This window comes from Lampris incognitus, chromosome 2, assembly GCF_029633865.1.
Source record: "Lampris incognitus isolate fLamInc1 chromosome 2, fLamInc1.hap2, whole genome shotgun sequence".
NCBI classification, from domain to species: Eukaryota; Metazoa; Chordata; class Actinopteri; order Lampriformes; family Lampridae; genus Lampris; species Lampris incognitus.
Window position 1 is genome coordinate 43,777,984 of NC_079212.1, and position 18,815 is coordinate 43,796,798.

At 45.0% G+C, this 18,815-nt stretch overlaps 1 protein-coding gene across 1 annotated transcript in view; it reads left to right on the forward strand.

Annotated features, from left to right (window-relative positions):
• The window catches only part of LOC130130077 (neuronal acetylcholine receptor subunit alpha-2-like), a 44,652-nt gene extending 26,308 nt beyond the window's left edge, over positions 1-18,344 (forward strand). The window contains exons 2-6 of the mRNA XM_056299812.1: positions 10,410-10,561; positions 11,713-11,757; positions 11,851-11,960; positions 14,336-15,773; positions 18,219-18,344. Of these exons, the coding sequence (XP_056155787.1) occupies positions 10,410-10,561; positions 11,713-11,757; positions 11,851-11,960; positions 14,336-15,773; positions 18,219-18,344 (1,871 nt within the window). The remainder of the gene's footprint in view (positions 1-10,409; positions 10,562-11,712; positions 11,758-11,850; positions 11,961-14,335; positions 15,774-18,218) is intronic.
• Positions 18,345-18,815: the final 471 nt, after the last annotated feature.

Consider the following 18,815-nt stretch of genomic DNA (forward strand, 5'->3'; position numbering starts at 1 on the left):
CAGGGCCACATTGATACCTGGAATATGAACAGGAAAGGGACAGGAAGAAGGAGGGTTATGAGTGGAGAAATATTGCGATTAAACTTATTGTACAAAAGTTGTTGAGGCTTGGCCGGGAGTCCTTACAGACACAATTGGCCGTGTCTGCTGGTGGAAAGCCGGATATGGGCATGTGTCCTGGTTGCTGCACTAGCGCCTCCTCTGGTCAGTCAGGGCACCTGTTCGGGGCGGGGGGGAATAGTGTGATCCTCCCACATGTCACGTCCCCCTGGCAAAACTCCTCACTGTCAGGTGAAAAGAAGCGGCTGGCGACTCCACATGTATTGAAGGAGGCACGTGGTAGCCTGCAGCCCTCCCTGGATTGGCAGAGGGGGTGTTGCAGCGACCGGGACGGCTCGGAAGAGTGGGGTAATTGGCCAGATACTACTACTACTTTCGGCTGTTCCCGTTAGGGGTCGCCAAAGTAGATCATCTGTTTCCATCTCTTCCTGTCTTCTGCATCTTCCTCTGTCACACCAGCCACCTGCATGTCCTCCCTCACCACATCCGTAAATCTCCTCTTTGGCTTTCCTCTTCCCTGGCAGCTCCATATGCAGCATCCTTCTCCCAATATACCCAGCATCTCTCCTCCACACATGTCCAAACCATCTCAATCTTGCCTCTCTTGCTTTGTCTCCAAACCGTCCAACCTGACCTGTCCCTCTAATATACTAGTTCCTAATCCTGTCCTCCTTCCTTACTCCCAATGGTAATTGGCTGGATATGATTGGGGAGGGAAAAAAAAGGAAAAGAAAAGAAAAGTTGTTGAGAAGAACATCAAAAAGTCAACCAACAAATTCACTGAATTAGTTTGTCTTCACACTTAAATGGACTTACTTGGTGCTGTGTTTTGCAGAAGGCGTTCTGTTGTGTGCTGTTAAATAGAAAGTAATAGCACATACGGGCCCGGGTATGGAAGACACTGAGTCAGCAGTGGCAGCGGGAAAGTGTGAGGCCAGAATCTCTTGTATATTGTAATTAAAATGTAATTTGATTTTGCTTCACACAGCGAGGACAGACTGATTTTACTGTATTAGCTCAAACCTCAGGAGGCTTTATAGTTAATCAAGGTTACAAGTGCATAGATGATGTTGCGCAACCCCATACAACAATCGTTATATGCAAAGTCTAGCTGGAGTTATTTTATGCCAATTATGTGATGAGTGATGAAAAAAAGCAACGTATTGTGATTTGAATATATTTACACTTATGGGATTGTTCACGTTTGGTAATGGTATAAAACAAAGCTCATCAGCTGGTGTAACAGCGAAACAAATGCTGGAAGTTTTCCCCAAAATGCGCTTGGTAGAGACAAATAACAGACTGCATCTTATTATCCCGAAGAACTGAATAACACCAACGCAAAATTGTTCCTTTTTAATAGTTCATTAACTGCCCTATTTTAAAAGAATTGTTGACACAATGCATCGCTATGATGGTGGGAAAATGAAGGTGATGTAGAAAATACAAAAAGGTCTAGGTTATGCACTTTTGTTCTCATACCAATTAACACCTAATAACCAATTAATACCGTACCAACACTGTTTGTTCATTCGGAAACCTTCACTGGTTAGCCAGAGGAATCTTTATTTCTAAGTATAACTGAAAACCTTTTCTTGCATGCTTAGGTGTTTTGCTTCATGCAAAATGCTAATTTTAGCACATATTACATCATTAATCATTGCTTTGGCACAGTAGCGATACTGTGAAATGGACAAAACATTGACCTTGTATACTTGGCTATAGGCGTGTGCTGCAGGTGACCCATTGTTTGCCTAATAGCTATCATTACCAGTCACATCTATAAACGTGGCCATAAGATGGTACTCGTGGCCATGTAATATCATGTGGAAGATCAGTCCATCAACCAAACACAGTCAATGGGACATAAAATATTACTGCATGACCACTATGTCTTTCAAGAACATGGTGTCATTTGGTTTAATGGCATTTGTGCTTATTGATTTTCACTGTCATCAGGATGATATCGATGTCAGACATTAATGCCAATAACCCACTAAAGCCAATTGGAAAGTCCGAATGGAGCATTGTCCCTGCGTGACCTTGGTCAAAACCAAGTCCTTTTAAAAAAAAAAAAAAATTTTTTTTTCAAGCTGTCTCGGCTGGCGATCTGTAAATGAGATCCACTGACATGCACGGGCGACTCTTTGGGGACCTTATCACTCCGTCCCCAATGGACAAACATGTTCATGGCTCTATTCAGTGAAAAGACTTTATTTATTTCCTTTCAGGGAAATGGACGGGGAAGGTGGTGTTGTATGGTAGCTTGTTAAAGTTGTGTGTACAAGGGTGACAGATGGCATTTACCCTGCAGGTGCCCTGTCTTCGCTGGCACCTGTCCCCTTCCAATCTCAAATCACCCCTGGGCTGGTTCAGGTGGATTTGTAGGTGGCTTCCGAGCATGTTAATATTTCCCTTTCCCCACTGCCTTCTTTCAGCCCTCAATGCCTAACTCACTCCATCTTGACTCCGTTTTAAATTCTTTAAAGGTTTTTTTTTAAGGAATACTGCTGTGTGGGACAGCAAAAACAACACTGTGAAGCTTATTTATGCCCAAAAATATCCATCTTTTCATTTATAGTCATAGAATTCGGTGCCAGGTAAAGAATTGCAAAATTTCCGTCTTTTACAGTTTACCCAGGATGTGGCTCGGCGTCACTGTCCCGGTGTTGGAGAGGTCACCGAGATCATCCGTCAGTCATGTATGACTGACGGATGATCTCGGCATCCATAAGTCTGTGCTTATGCATGCATGGGATGAGCGGTGTCTGTGGGTGGGTTTGTGTGTCTGAAGGTGGATATATGTCAGTGTTTGAGGAACAAAGAGATGTGTGTGAGTCACTCGGGCGAAGCATGTGCTGTTGAGGGCTGGCTGAGCGGGTGAACTCACATCCCGAGGCTGTTCCAGGGAGCTGGCCTGAAAGAGACCGGCTTTAGTTTTGAACACAATGTGTGTTCTAATCAATACCAGAGATGCTTCAGAGGGTTGGGGGGGGGGGGCATCAATAATGCTACTGTTCTCGAATTCCCTTCGTGACTACTGTCAGCTCTCCGATTAACAAGAAATGCATTGCTCAAGCTGTTCCTGTTATCATTGGGTCTTTAAGAATAGGGCTGTATGTGGAATACCAATGCCCAAATCTCTTCTTACTTATATCCCTCTTATTTTGTTTCCATATGTCTACTGTATGAGTAGGTCTATATGTCTATGAGTGAGGGTAGGAGGGAGCGGGAGATTGACAGGTGGCTTGGTGCAGCATCAGCAGTAATGCGGATGTTGCACCGTACTGTTGTGGTGAAAAGGGGGCTGAGCCGGAAGGCAAAGCTCTTTTTACTAGTTGATCTTCATTCCAACCCTCACCTATGGTTCTGAGCTTTGGGTAGTGACCGAAAGGGTGAGATCGTGGATACAAGTGGCTGAAATGAGTTTCCTCTGCAGGAGATAGGGCGAGGAGCTCGGACATCCGGAGGGAGCTCGGAGTAGAGCTGCTGCTGTTCCTTTGCGTCGAAAGGAGCCAGTTGAGGTGGTTCGGCATCTGATTAGGATGCCTCCTGGGTGCCTTCCTTTGGAGGTTTTCGTGGCACATCCAACTGGGAGGAGACCCCGGGGTAGACCCAGAACTTGCTGGAGGGACTACATGTCCAATCTGGTGTGGGAATGCCTTGGGATCCCCCAGGAGGAGCTGGAGGACATTGCTTGGGACAGAGATGTCAACTGTGCCGTACTTAGCTTGCTGCCACCGCAACCTGACAAGGAGAAGTGGTTGATGATGAGATGAGATGAGATGTCTACTGTAACAGGCTGGACAAATGAAACATTGTCATTATCCTTATAAAAGAGAACAACAAAATCTAAAGTTACAATATCCCCCCCCTCTTTTTCCCCCAGTTGTACCTGTCCAATTACCCCACTCTTCCGAGCCATCCTGGTCGCTGTTCCACCCCCTCTGCCGATCTGGGGAGGGCTGCAGACTACCACATGCCTCCTCTGATACATGTGGAGTCACCAGCCACTTCTTTTCACCTAACAGTGAGGAGTTTCGCCAGGGGGACGTAGTGCGTGGGAGGATCACGCTATTCCCCCAAGTTCCCCCTCCCTCCCAAACTGGCGCCCCGACCAACCAGAGGAGACGCTAGTGCAGCGACCAGGACACCTACCCACATCCGGCTTCCCACCCACAGACACGGCCAATTGTGTCTGTAGGGACTCCCGACCAAGCTGGAGGTAACACGGTGATTCGGACCGGCGATCCTCTATGTTGGTAGGCAATGGAATAGACCGCTATGCTACCCAGACACCCCTGTTACACTATCTCTGTAATACCCATAACAATATGCCACATATACTTTGTTAGCTCAAGCATATACATGCTATTCAAGAACTGTAAAGAGAATATGTTGTTTAGATAAACTTAATTATTTTCCACATACTGTAATTATTGATAACTGACACTTCTTCATAAACGGAATTATTTAAAAATGTACTATACATAGTGCAACTGCTTCTTTTCTGAACAGGAGTAATGCTTCAATGAAGTCCTATTTAAGGTAGCGCAGACCATAAGTTGACAGGAAGTGACCATGCAGTCAGGGATGTTGTCGGCGGTGCACTGCTGCTCATCTGAAAAGCCAGGACAACAGCCTGCTGCTGGGTCTACTGTACATGCAGGGAGATGGCCAGCTTGTGGTGGGCCTGTGTTTCTAGCCTATATGTTGTAGACAGAGAATTGTTGACGTTCCTTTGCTGTTCAGCAGACAGAGTAGTGCTCTGTTGAGTCGCACAATACTGCAACAGTGTATTCAATGAAGAGCAAACATCATCTGTGGCGTATTGTATTGTAATCAAAGGTATGGTAATATTTAACAGCAGCACATGGTCCATCATCTTCTGCATTCTTCTGTGGCTTCTCATTAAAGTTGAAGCTCTTCCATAGCCCATCCTCCTGCAAGATCCTTAAATCTAATGATCGCATAAATTTGGGATTTTATAAGTGTGCTATCAAAAAGTCAAGTATAGTTTTTGACCTAGCATGAAAATATATGCCAGTTATACCACCAACTGTCCACGCCATTGTGGCAAACCGCCCACCCCATAACCTACACAGACACGGTTGATGAGCCCTGTCTCATATCTGATGATGCAGAGAAGGTCACGGCGTTGCCTTGCACTCCCTTACCTGGGCGACAACCAGAGCCTTTCCACTATCAGCACAAGCTGAATTATTAAAAATGCTACTGCAAGACAGGAATACCATCACCCCTTTTACTGCCCCTACCTCCTCCCACACCACCATCACCCCCCCACACACACTCCTTAAGCCAGAGTGCACAGATGGCTTGCTTAATAATTGCATTGAGTAGAGATTTAGTGTGCATCCGTACTGTATGTGGCTATGAGACATACTAGTATAAGGAAGTCAGCCATATCATTCATATCATGTCGTCATAATAAGTCAGCCAGACTGTCATAGGGCTATTTAGACAACCTGTCCTATATTCAAAGTGAAAGTCCTGACTAAAGCACCCCCTATATTCTCTATGCTACGCTGAAAAGTTCATATTGGACTCTTGTCAACAACCCCTATTAGCAACCTAATGGGTATTCGTCACGGTCAGAGGCGTTCACATCCCAGCACACATCTGTCCTGTGTCTGCTCACCGTCCGGCCACCGTTAGTCATCACGGCATCGAGAGACTATGTCTTTGATTAGAAAAAATCAATAGATGCATTGTGGAGGCTTTTCTCTGTGGGCACACGGTCTATCTCTAAATCTCCCACCTAGCAGGCCTTCGTTGAACTCCACCGTATGAGCAGAATGTGAAATGCTCTGGAAGTTAGAGACGGGCTTCTTTCTATAGGAGCAGATCTCAGGTAAACAGATGATTTTGAAATCACAGTGGTTTATTCATTTTAATGTTTCTCCCTTTAAGACTCTCACTTGACATCTCAGCGTTTCTGCTAGAAAGGTAAGAAGCTGTATGGGAGAGGCACTCACTCACCTCAAACAGATAAAACTGACCTCAGCGGATGGTCAACCTCGGCACTAGGCGCTCCGTGGCAGAGAGGTAAAGAGAGGTCACGGGAGAAGAGAAGGAAAAGTGAATTTTGATCCGAGATTTTACACTGCATAGAAAAAAAGAACCCTTTGGGCAAGGTGTCACGGCTGCGTAAGAGAGAAGTGCTGGGGAGCAAGGACAGAAAAAAGGATGAAGACGTGCTTGTGGAGAAAAGGGAGAAGAAGAAGATTGCACAGGTTCTATCAGTGCCATGACTCACTGATAACTCAGCTGTGTGGATGAGGGACAGATAGGCACACACACACACACACACACACACACACACAAAGATTCAAGGGTCACTTATACAACAAATACATGGTGAACACAAAAAATATCCTGCAAACACAAGCGCTCACAGAAAACCACTGACAGCATTGCTCATGTTTATATAATAATATTCTCAACACATGCATTCTTCCCCCCCCCCTCTTTCTCTCTCTCTCGCTCTCTCTCTGTCGCTCCCCCCTTTCTCTGGCATCAAATATTTTTCTGAAGTTCAGCCTCACCGTTCTTAGAAAAAGTGATGGAGAGGAAAACAAGACTGAGACTGAGCGAGTGAGGAAAATAGGTGGAGGGTGAGAGAGAGAGGGAAAGAGAGGGGGGGAAGAGAGAGCGAGAGAGAGGGAGGAGTGGGTGAGGAGGCGGAGAGATGAGAGGAGAGGGAGGAGGTAATGTAGAGAGGTAGGGCAGAGAGGAGAGGAGTAAGCCTTAGTTGGAGGATTCCCGAGGAGCGAGGAGGGACATGGTGGCGTGGGATCATGGAGCTGAACTAGAGGTCTGAGGTCCTTCACACTGTCACTCAGCCTGCCCGTCTGATCAGCCTGACTGACCATGGACAGATACAACCCAGAAGAAACCGTGTCATGGAGAGACGTGAACTGACACGACCTCTTCAAGGCGCCGCGTCTGAACCATTCGTGTACAGTGCGTCTCCTGAAGACTCAATGTACAGGATTCCAAGTGGGAAACACCTCTAGTTTCAGCTGTAGGAAACTGGCTGGAAGTCAGAGCCCATCTGCGATGACTGACCACTGTGACTGAAGACCTAGTAAATGTTGGAGGAAGTTCCCTCATAGAGCTGTTTGCTGTGGAGGAACTATGGATGTGTTCAGGTGTTTCGCAATGATGGGCATACTTTTCTTTACTCATCCCTCACGAGGTAAACGGTTTTAACTTTCTGCCTTCTTACCAGTAACTATGTGGCTCAGTATTTTGTTCTGCAAAACAAAGAAACAAAAATAAAGCTTAAATATTAACCATTTTAATCCTTCTTACAGAGATCAGGAAGTCTGTCCATTCAAATCAGTGCAAAAACCATTGGGCAATCTTCACGACAAAAGTCCTTGTCGCATAGACCTTGGTTGGTATCGGATGCTTTGGTGATGAGAACCTCCTCTGTTGCTTAATGAGCTGGCAACCGGCATTGTCTGCTTAGTTTGGGCGCAGCACTGATGTGTATGAGAGAAGGTATTTGTTGCTGTTAGCCAAAGAAAATGCATTAATCAAGTAAAGACAGAACTAGGTCCAGTAGCACTGGTACCAGAGAGTTAACCTAGAAGGAATCATACACACTGTTTTCTTGGTCAAACTGAATACACCTGTGGATAAATTGAGCTAGGGACAAGAAAAAAACGTTCATCACAATGCTTGATTGTAATTACTGAAGTAAACCTCGAGTTTGGTTCATCTCTTGTTGTATCATTCTCTGAACCAAAACTAAAAAAACACTAATTTCACCTGAAATGCATCCAAGAGATAAATATTTAGCAATATATACAGTATCGTTTCTGAGGAATTAAGAATGCAATTTGTTTGCTTTTTTTTAATTTTGGGAAAAAAATGGTGTAATTTTACCAAGACCGTAAAACCAAGTGAAGTTGGAGGGTTGGAAGGTGAATTCTGTCCATGTGGAGTTTCTGGCTTGCAGCATTCGGGGCTGTATCAGTGCACTGTACCAATGACCCACAGTTCCGGCATCTGTAAAGCTATACTCTTCACCAGTCCATTACCCATAAGTCACCTTTCTTCTCTCTCGGAACAAGGTCTGTATGCATTACCGCTTTGACCCACATAACGCACTTGTATAGCTAGCAACTCCACGAGCTCGCCCGTGTGAGTGGTGTGAGTTACAAGGTTGCTTTGGAAACTGCTGGCGTGCCGTTTGATTGGATATCAGTTACATTTAACGGGAACTTTGCATTTAATTACTTTGATTTATGAAACGACCCGTGTCCGTCACCGTGTTACGAATTCATCTCATCTGTAAACTTCTCGTGGTTGTCGAGCTCCCAGACAAAGCCTCAACGTCAAGCGGACTTCAGGCATAAACAGGAGGACGGGATGTGGAAAAGAGAACTATATCCATTTAATAAGATATTGATCCTATCCCCTTAAAAAATGAGGAGGATGCCTGTTTTCGGGCAGCTGAAGGACAGCACATCAGCTTTGATTGAGTGGGGAGGAGGACCCGAGAGGAAGGCCAGCAGAATACCAACTACACCTGTGTCCCCATTTAGGGGTACAACTAAACAACACAGTCGCATCTTTCTCCAAGGAAGATGCTTAATCAAAAGATATACAGTACACATATAGATAAAGCAAACAAGCAGGCGGGTGGGTATGTAGGTGATGGATGGATGGAAAGAGTTGAAATTCCATGTAACGTAATGGACTATCTGTATTTAAATGGCTACACAGTGCCATATGGTCGATTATAAAAAAGCCACTTAAAATTAGTTAAATAAATAATAGCCAATGCTTAGGTGCTACGTTCATAAATTAGCTGCACTGACGCATTGTAGTCTAAATGAAAAAAAAATCCAATTTAGTTAATAAGAAGGGGCAGCGCACGAAGGATTGTGTGCGCTGCAAGACTTTCTCTACTATTCTTCCCCCTTTAATTGTTTCCAGACCTTGTTAGGTCATCCTGTGTGCTATGTGAGCTGATTCCAATGAGCAGCGATGTAATTGAGTTCCTCCGTCAGAGCCCAACATTAGAGAGAGCCAGAGAGAAACGGAGAGCAGGGGCGGAGGGAGGCAAGAGACATCTCGTCAAATCGTGCCGTCAGCGGGTCTGCTTGGACGTCCTCAGATTAAGAGTCATCCTCCCTCCTGCTCTTTTCCCTCGTTTTCCTATCCATTTCCCCCACTGCCGGTCTCCGTTACCTCTCAGATATGCATCTGATACATGGCCACACGCCTGCTATGTACAGTAGAGGTCATCCCTCTTTTTGGTTGCAACCTGTATTCACACAAGAGTTCTTCATAAGAGCTTGACTGCCAGAGACAAACCGTGCACGGATGGGGATGTACAGTAGGAAAACACGCAACACTCACACCCACGGGTTCGACAACAACTTTATATTCAGAGATTACAGGCCTCCTCAAAGAGATTTCACTCTCATCCTTCATAGTAGTGGATACAAAAACTAATTGTAAATGTGAAAGAAGAGCTCTTCCGGGGAACGTAGCGGTCTATTCCATTGCCTACCAATATGGGGATCGCTGGTTCGAATCCCCGTGTTACCTCCGGCTTGGTCGGGCGTCCATACAGACACAATTGGCCGTGTCTGTGGGTGGGAAGCCAGATGTGGGTTAAGTGTCCTGGTCGCTGCACTAGTGCCTCCTCTGGTCGGTGGGGATGCCTGTTGGGGGGTGGAGGGGAACTGGGGGGAATAGCGTGATCCTCCCACGTGCTACATCCCCCTGGCGAAACTCCTCATTGTCAGGTGAAAAGAAGCACCTGGTGACTCCACATGTATCGGAGGAGGTATATGGTAGTCTGCGGACCTCCCTGGATCGGCAGAGGGGGTGGAGCGGCGACCAGGACGGCTTGGGAGAGTGGGGTAATTGGCCAAGTATAATTGGGGAGGGAAAATGGGGGGGATCTCCAATCAATCAATCAATCGATCGATCAATAAATCAATGTGGAAGACGAGAAACAATTTCAATATACAGTAACTTGTGTTCAGCCTGTCCCAAGAAGAATTCATAGTGTATGTCTGCATTAAAACAGCTGTCAGCCATAAAAGACCAGGGCTGTTATCTGCCATATATGGAAATATGGTACCTTATTGGATTTCTTCACATAGATAAGACAATGATTGCATGAAAAAGTATTGAATAGGTGGCCATTACAATTATCTCCTCTTGAAAACTGATTGAAAAATGAAAAAAAGGGGGATGACTGACTGAATGACTAAATGAATAATTATGAGCTACACCGGGCCACTTTAGCTCAGAATTGATTTCAAATTTCCTGTTGTTTTAATCCCTTTCCTTTCCATCAGTCTGTTCCCAGGGTGGAGCTCGAGCCCATGCTGAAGAGAGGCTGCTCAAGAACCTTTTCGCCCACTACAATAAGCTGTCTCGGCCGGTGCAAAACACCTCAGACGTGGTGCTCGTCCACTTCGGCTTGTCCATCGCCCAACTTATCGACGTGGTTAGTAGAGCTTCATAGTTGCTAGTTTTTGCCATTGGAAGAAATATTGGATGCCTTTTTAAATGACGCTTGAATGGGGTTGACTCAACCCATTAGTATTCAAATGAACATTTGAGTTTGAGGCAACAAGCTCAAAAAGGATGGGAGCACTGGGACATACAGCTATACGTACCACTGTGTTTGTATTTCCAAGTAATGGTGTCGTAAATCGTTGATGGGTTGGTCTTCATGGTGTTGACTTAAAACGAGGTGACTTTCCTTGACCTTCACAGCTGGTGGTAAGCGTTACCTCTATCTCTGGACAGCTTGACGTTGCCCGAGAATAGTTAGGCATGGTAGAAGCAGCCTGCCAGCAACAAGAGGTGCTACACATCACAGATACAGTGCGGATGTTATGCACTGAGCCAAGCTTAATATATATACATATATATTTATTTTTTATTTTTTTGGCCAGGTATATTACGCAAGTAAACCACCTTAAAAACATTGGCTTGGGCGTCCGGGCAGCGTGGCGGTCTATTCCGTTGCCTACCAACACAGAGATCGCCGGTTCGAATCCCCGTGTTACCTCCGGCTTGGTTGGGCGTCCCTACAGACACAATTGGCCGTGTCTGCGGGTGGAGAGCTGGATGTGGGTATGTGACCTGGTCGTTGCATTAGCGCCTCCTCTGGTCGGTCGGGGCGCCTGTTCAGGGTTGGAGGGGGAACTTGGGGGGAATAGCGTGATCCTCCCACGCGCTACTTCCCCCTGGCGAAACTCCTCACTGTCAGGTGAAAAGAAGCGGCTGGCAACGCCACGTGTATCGGAGGAGGCATATGGTAGTCTGCAGCCCTCCCCAGATCGGCAGAGGGTGTGGAGCAGCGACCCGGACGGCTCGGAAGAGTGGGATAATTGGCCAGATACAATTGGGGGGGGGGGGGATAAAAAAAATGTTGGCTTGTTGTTTTTCTTTGTTCTATGAATTATTCATGAATGCAGATTGTAATTTAAAAAAAAACTTGGACTGAACAAAATTTCAAGGACATCTTGTTTGGCTACGATCACATATTCTGTTTCCACATTGGTGATTTCTGGACTTTTAACTGTCATGTTCTTGTAACTGGAAAGAGGATTAACATTACAAATTCCTTGTTCTGTTTTATGAAATAAGGATGAGAAGAACCAGATGATGACTACAAACGTCTGGGTGAAACAAGTATGTAATGATTTCACTGACTATAGCAACGGCTAGTATGGAGGATATGGTTAAAGCATTGAGCTCAATACAGAATGTGACGCTCCTCTGCAGGAATGGAATGACTACAAACTGCGATGGAACCCAGAGGAGTATGATAATGTCACCTCCATCCGCATTCCCTCGGAGATCATCTGGAGACCTGACATAGTCCTCTACAACAAGTGAGGAAGTGTATTATAGTAATGACATACACCGATCAGCCAAAACATTAAAACCACTGACAGGTAAGTGAATAACGTTGATAATTTCATTACAATGGCACCTGTCAAGTGGTGGGCTATATCAGGCAGCAAGTGGACAGTCAGTTCTTGAAGTTGATGCGTTGGAAGCAGGAAAACTGGGCAAGCGTAAGGATCTGAGCAAATTTGACGAGGGCCAGATTATGATGGCTAGATGACTAGGTCAGAAGATCTCCAGAATGGCAGGTCTTGTGAGATGTTCCCGGTATGCAGTGGTCAGTACCTACCAAAAGTGATCCAATGAAGGACAACTGGTGAACCGGTGACAGGATCTTGGGCACCCCAGACTCATTGATGCACATGGGGAGCGAAGGATAGCCCGTCTGGTCTGATCCCACAGAAGAGCTACTGTAGCTCAGACTGCTGAAAAAGTTAATGCTGGCTATGATAAACAGGTGTCAGAACACACAGTGCATCACAGCTTGCTGTGTATGGAGCTACATAGCAGCAGACCGGTCATGATGACCCCTGCCCACCGCCGAAAGTGCCTACAATGGGCACGTGAACATCAGAACTGCACCATGGAGCAATGGAAGAAGGTGACCTGGTCTGATGAATCATGTTGTTTTTAAATCATGTGGATGGCCAGGTGTGTGTGTCATTTACCTGGGGAAGAGATGGCTCCAGGATGAACTATAGGGAGAGGACAAGCCAACGGAGGCAGTGTGATGCTCTCGGCAATGTTCTGCTGAGAAACCTTGGGTCCTGGCATTCATGTGGATGTTACTTTGACACGTACACCCTACATTGTTGCAGACCAGGTACACCCCTTCAAGGCAGTGGTATTCCCTGATGGCTGTGGCCTCTTTCAGCAGGATAATGTGCCCTGCTATACTGCACACATTGCCCAGGAATGGTTTGAGGAACATGACAAAGAGGTCAAGGTGTTTGCTTTGACCTCCAAATTCCCCTGATCCCAGTCCGATCGAGCATCTGTGGGATGTGCCGGAAAAACAAGTCGGATCCATGGAAGCTCCACCTCACAACTTACAGAACTTAAAGGATTCGTTGGTAACGTCTTGGTGCCAGATACCAGCAGACACCTTCAGAGGTCTTGTGGAGTCCTATGTCTTGATGGGTAAGAGCTGTTTTGGCAGCACGAGGGAGACCTACACAATATTAGGCAGGTGGTTTTAATGTTTTGGCTGATCAGTGTATGTGTCCAGATATGAATGCTGTTGGAAAATTCACCAATTTTTGAGAAACCATTTCTTTTGGCAGTGAAAGAAATTGGCAAAATTACATTTGTATATGGCAGAAATGGACATGCACCAATTAATATTCACCAGTTTCATCATTTTGCAACAGATGGGGTGACTGGAGGGAAAACAGGGATTCTGGAGAGTGCCAAACATTTTGTGCCAATGCTGTAAAGTAATTTAGCTGAGATAAATGCGATCAAGGTCAGCCGTAATGAATCTGATCGTAAACAATACTTTCCACATAGCACAAAGCAATACATTAGACTATGACTTAGAGGATAAAATGTAATTGGATGTGCTTCAAAGGGCCACAATTAACATGCATCATTTTGAATGATTCCAACAGGTATCTCCATATTTATTGCATTTTGCATAAGGCAGCTGATTAGAGATTCTTCACCACAAACATTGGCCCGTGACAGAATTTGCTCTCGTGAATAATGACAATTTTCGGCCTGCTATGTCATCACATTCATTAAATATCAAACAGATGATTGTGTTTACTGATGATGAAATAACAGAGGGAATTACTGAAGTAGTGTTCAAAGCTGATTCAGTTATGTGTATGAGCTAACTGGCGTGATACTGAATGACGGGTTCTTAAAGAAATCCTTTTTTTTTGTACTGATAACCCAACTTGGTGAAACTTCTTCCTTTCTTTAAATCAGTTTGTTCTATATTATCAAATGTGGCGTGAATACACGCTGGATATGTCGAGCAAACGGATTGCTTAACATATGTAGGACAACAGCATCTTACAGGCAGGCTTCATGGATAGCGCTAGGGTGCATGGTGGCGTGCAGTTAGGGGTACTCATGGGTTTTAAAAAGTAATGTTGACAAAGTTTTTTATGTTTTAACAGACCATTTATCATTTTGCTGAGGTGCCAATGCAGATTTTTTTTCCTTACATTTTGGCAAGTGGTAAAAATCAAAGAAAAGCCAGAATGTTAAAATATGAAGGGGTTATTTCATGAAATTGAATCATCAGGGTTAAGAGTTTTGAACTGCTATCACGGTTTGGAAAAGAGCCGAAGGTAAAAGTTCATTTTGAAAGAAAAAAGTCCCTTATGTAATTTCTGCACATTCTCTGCAGTGCTGATGGTGACTTTGCAGTAACTCACCTGACCAAGGCCCACCTGTTCCATGATGGTCGGATCAAGTGGATGCCTCCCGCCATTTACAAGTCCTCCTGCAGCATTGATGTCACCTTCTTCCCTTTCGATCAGCAAAACTGCAAGATGAAGTTTGGCTCCTGGACCTACGACAGGGCCAAGATTGATTTGATCAGTATGGCCAGCCATGTGGACCAGATGGACTACTGGGAAAGTGGCGAGTGGGTTATAATCAATGCAGTGGGCAAGTACAACACAAAGAAGTACGAGTGCTGCACTGAGATCTATCCGGACATCACATACTACTTCATCATCCGGAGGCTCCCTTTGTTCTACACCATAAACCTCATCATCCCCTGTCTGTTAATCTCCTGTCTGACTGTGCTGGTGTTCTATTTGCCATCACAATGCGGGGAGAAGATCACCCTCTGTATCTCTGTATTACTCTCCCTGACAGTGTTCCTGCTTCTGATCACAGAGATCATACCATCTACATCGCTGGTGATACCGCTCATTGGTGAATACCTCCTCTTTACTATGATCTTCGTCACACTCTCCATTATAATCACCGTCTTTGTGCTGAATGTACATCACCGATCGCCACAAACCCATGGGATGCCACATTGGGTGCGGAGGGTATTCCTGGACTGGGTGCCTCGGGTCCTCTTTATGAAGCGCCCTCCAGGTACGGCGAAGCAAAACTGTAAAAAGCTTATTGAGATGATGCACTGCCCAACAGCCATATCTGCAACGGACAGTTCAAAGGTGTTTTGGGCAGGGTTAGAGACAGGGTTGGGACAGGCAGGCCAGCGAGGGGATGAACCCCCGACCAACCAATCTGACAGCCCTAGCATGCTTGTCTTCTCCCCTTCTCCATCCTCCTCACTCCTGAGCCTTAACCGGAAGGAGCATCTGCTAAAAGGGAAGCTCTGCTACCGTTCCTCCTCCAGTCAAAATTCATTTCTTCCAGTCCCAGAGCAGGTGTTACACTTTGGACACAACATCTCAGCCTCATCTTCTTCCCCGTCATCCACCTCACCCCCTGCCCTACCACTGGGCCCCCTTCGCATCCTTCCCAGGAAAGAACCTCAAATACTGACCCTTAATGGTCGCTCAGTCAGTGTAGAGCTGATGAACAACCACCGAGAGGAGATCCCTGAGAGAACTGGACATCGCTGTCGGTCCAACAGCTTCCAGTATTGTTGCCTCCATGATGAAGCTACTGAGGCCAAAGCGGTGGCAGGGAAGCTAAAGAAACCTGCAGACGACCTTTCAGAGACTTCCGCTAAAGATCTGGACAAAGAACCAAGTAGCCAGCTGGACACCACAGGGCCAGCTATTTCCCCGGCTATACGACGGGCCATAGAAGGAGTCCAGTACATTGCCGATCATCTCAGGGCAGAGGATGCCGACTTTTCAGTGAGTGTACAAATGCAACTTCACTGCCATAACTGTAAAGCTATATTACAGTGGGGGATTTTGATAATGATGACATACTTGTAAATAAAATGGTGCAATTTCAAAAGATCTGGGGGAAAAAAACCCACTCTAAGCTAGAAGACAATTTGGGCCTTCTTTAAAACTCGTTATGAATCCATTGTCAAGTCCAACCACTGGCCAACAATCTTCAACCACATAGCATTTCCATCTGTTAAGAATTTCCAAAAGAATTTTCCATTTGTGTATTACTGCAGGTTTGGTTTGTATTTCTGCCATAACCACAAAAATAGTAATCATCATCATCATCATCATACTGCTGTGAAAAGATGAATTTAATGATTACTTATGATTATATGGTAAAGACCTGATAAGACCACAATGTATATACATTGTGTCACGACAATCCCACCACTACATTTAGCTATATGTATTTTCAAGGAATAACTTTATTCGGGGTTCACATGCATCCTGAAAAACCTGAAAATTTATGAACTAGTCATGAAAAGCACTTGAAAAATGACAGAACTGATCATATGTCTTGGAAATATTATTGAGGCCATGGAAAATAGTGCTTAAAGTTTGGGTGATGTGTTCAGTGACAAGCTTAAAGTTACACAGCCCATTTAGGAGCCGCTGGGATTAAACATCACAACGCAGCCGCGTTAACTTATGCCCAGTTCAGTGTGCTTGTTTGCCAATTCAGTGAAAAATATAACATTACAATTGGAGATATGTCAATATTATAGATATTTACCAGTGGTCATGAGCCCGTATAGTCATGAGCTTTGGGTAGTGATCGAAAGGGTGAGATCACAGATACAAGCGGCTGAAATGAGTTTCCTCTGCAGGGTGTCTGGGCTCAGCCTTAGAGATAGGGTGAAGAGCTCGGACGTCCAGAGGGAGCTCGGAGTAGAGATGCTGCTCCTTTGCGTCGAAAGGAGCCAGTTGAGGTGGTTCAGGCATCTGATTAGGATGCCTCCTGGGTGCCTTCCTTTGGAGGTTTTCTGGGCACGGCCAACTGGGAGGAGACCCCAGGGTAGACCCAGAACTCACTGGAATGGACTACATGTCCAATCTGGCCTGAGAACTGGGAATGCCTTGGGATCCCCCAGGAGGAGCTGGAGGGCGTTGCCCTACTTAGCTTGCTGCCATCATGACCTGACCCTGGAGAAGCAGCTGATGATGAGATGGGATGAGATGAAATGTGTCAGTAAAACTCCGTGATCAAACGATAACTGTTTGAGGAATTGTTTATATGTGTGTGCAATGGCTTTCATGTATAGCCAGGCATAAAGTCATGAAAAATGTCTTTGAAATGTTCTGGAGAAAAAAAAAATCCTAAAAAGAGTGGGAATCCTGTTATCACTCTGAAATGTGATGGTGAAAATCCAACCAGCAATTCAATATAATAACTAGGAAATAAATAAGCAGTAAATAGCTTTTAAATGCACAGGTCTTGAGTCCCTGTTATCTCTGAATCACAGGGCACCTTGGGAAGTAATATAGATTTTTTTTTCTGAGAAAACTAACAATGTGTTTGTGGGTGAATAAGACAATGAATGGTGGAGATAACTGAAAGTACAGAAAAAAATACAACTATCTACTATATATACTATACACACACACACACACACACACATATATATATATAGTCCAACAATTCAAGTAAATTCTTTATGAGACAATACAAGCCTGTTTCATGCCATAAGCAATCATCAGCTGTATATATATATATATATATATATATATATATATAAAATCCAGTTAGTCAATTTACTTGACTAACTGGATTATTTTGCCCCTTATTTGAGGAGCACTATCCCTAGCGTTGAGTGTTTATTTTAACAAAGTTATATATATATCCCTTCCAAAAATGAACTACAGTAGAACATGTTATGGTATTTCTTTCATCATACACTACAAACTCTATAGCCAGTATGATACAAATTACTATAGTAGTTCCCATTTTTCTTATTGTTGCATTACTATAAAACTACTATAATATTTCCATGGTGTATAAAGTATTCCTGAAGTGTTCCTGCAGTATATCTGTAGAAAAGTTGTTGTACTTGGCTATATAGTTTGCATAGTAATGTGAGGAAAATACTTCATACTTAAATACTTAATACTGACATACTGAAGTGATTCCCTATTGTCCGCGGCGTCACTGTAGTCCATTTTTGTGGGGGAGAACCCCCGGTGTTCTTGGTGCGCTGGGCCTTACATCACTTGACCTTGAATATTTCACAAGCAGGGACAGCAGGGATTGACAGACGTTTAAGAGATAGTTTCCTCATAATGGAAAAGTCAGCCATCGGAGAGAAATCAGTCAGGCGGGGAAATTGGCAGCTTGTAAAAGGAAAAGTGTGCGGTTAGATTCGACGTGTCCGTCTCATCTCCGGTTCTGCTCTTCTTTCGCCCTAGGTGAAGGAGGACTGGAAGTACGTGGCCATGGTCATCGACAGGATATTCCTCTGGATGTTTATACTCGTGTGTATACTGGGGTCAGTGGGGCTTTTCCTCCCGCCCTGGCTGGCTGGAATGATATAACGTCCCCCCTGCCGTGACAACGCCGAGCGAACTGAACCGGAGGACGGCCTGCCGTGTGGTCAACGGTAAAGACATGCGGACAGACTGTTTGTTATGGCGGTCATTTTTCAGCATTTTTTTTCTCCTCTTTCCCCCCAAAAAGGAAAGGTCCCTGTCTTTCCCCGTGGCCCTGCTTGTCAAAGGGTTAGTCACAGAAAAAAAGAAAGAAAAAAAAAAGGAGTAAAATGCCTTTCATTGATTCCAGAGGACGTATGAATTCTTCATGAGGGCAAAAGGCCAACGGTGAAAACACCCCTTCCCGCCACGCCGCGTTGACATCGAGCGGTATGGCTCAAGGCTGTCACCTTCACACTACTGATGAAGGATAGACTTGAATGGTGACAAAGGGGGGGGGGGAGAAACACCGTAACCCCAACATATATATTTGTAAGGCATTGTGAGCAGTGACTTCCTGCCATGGACGGGCTGTCA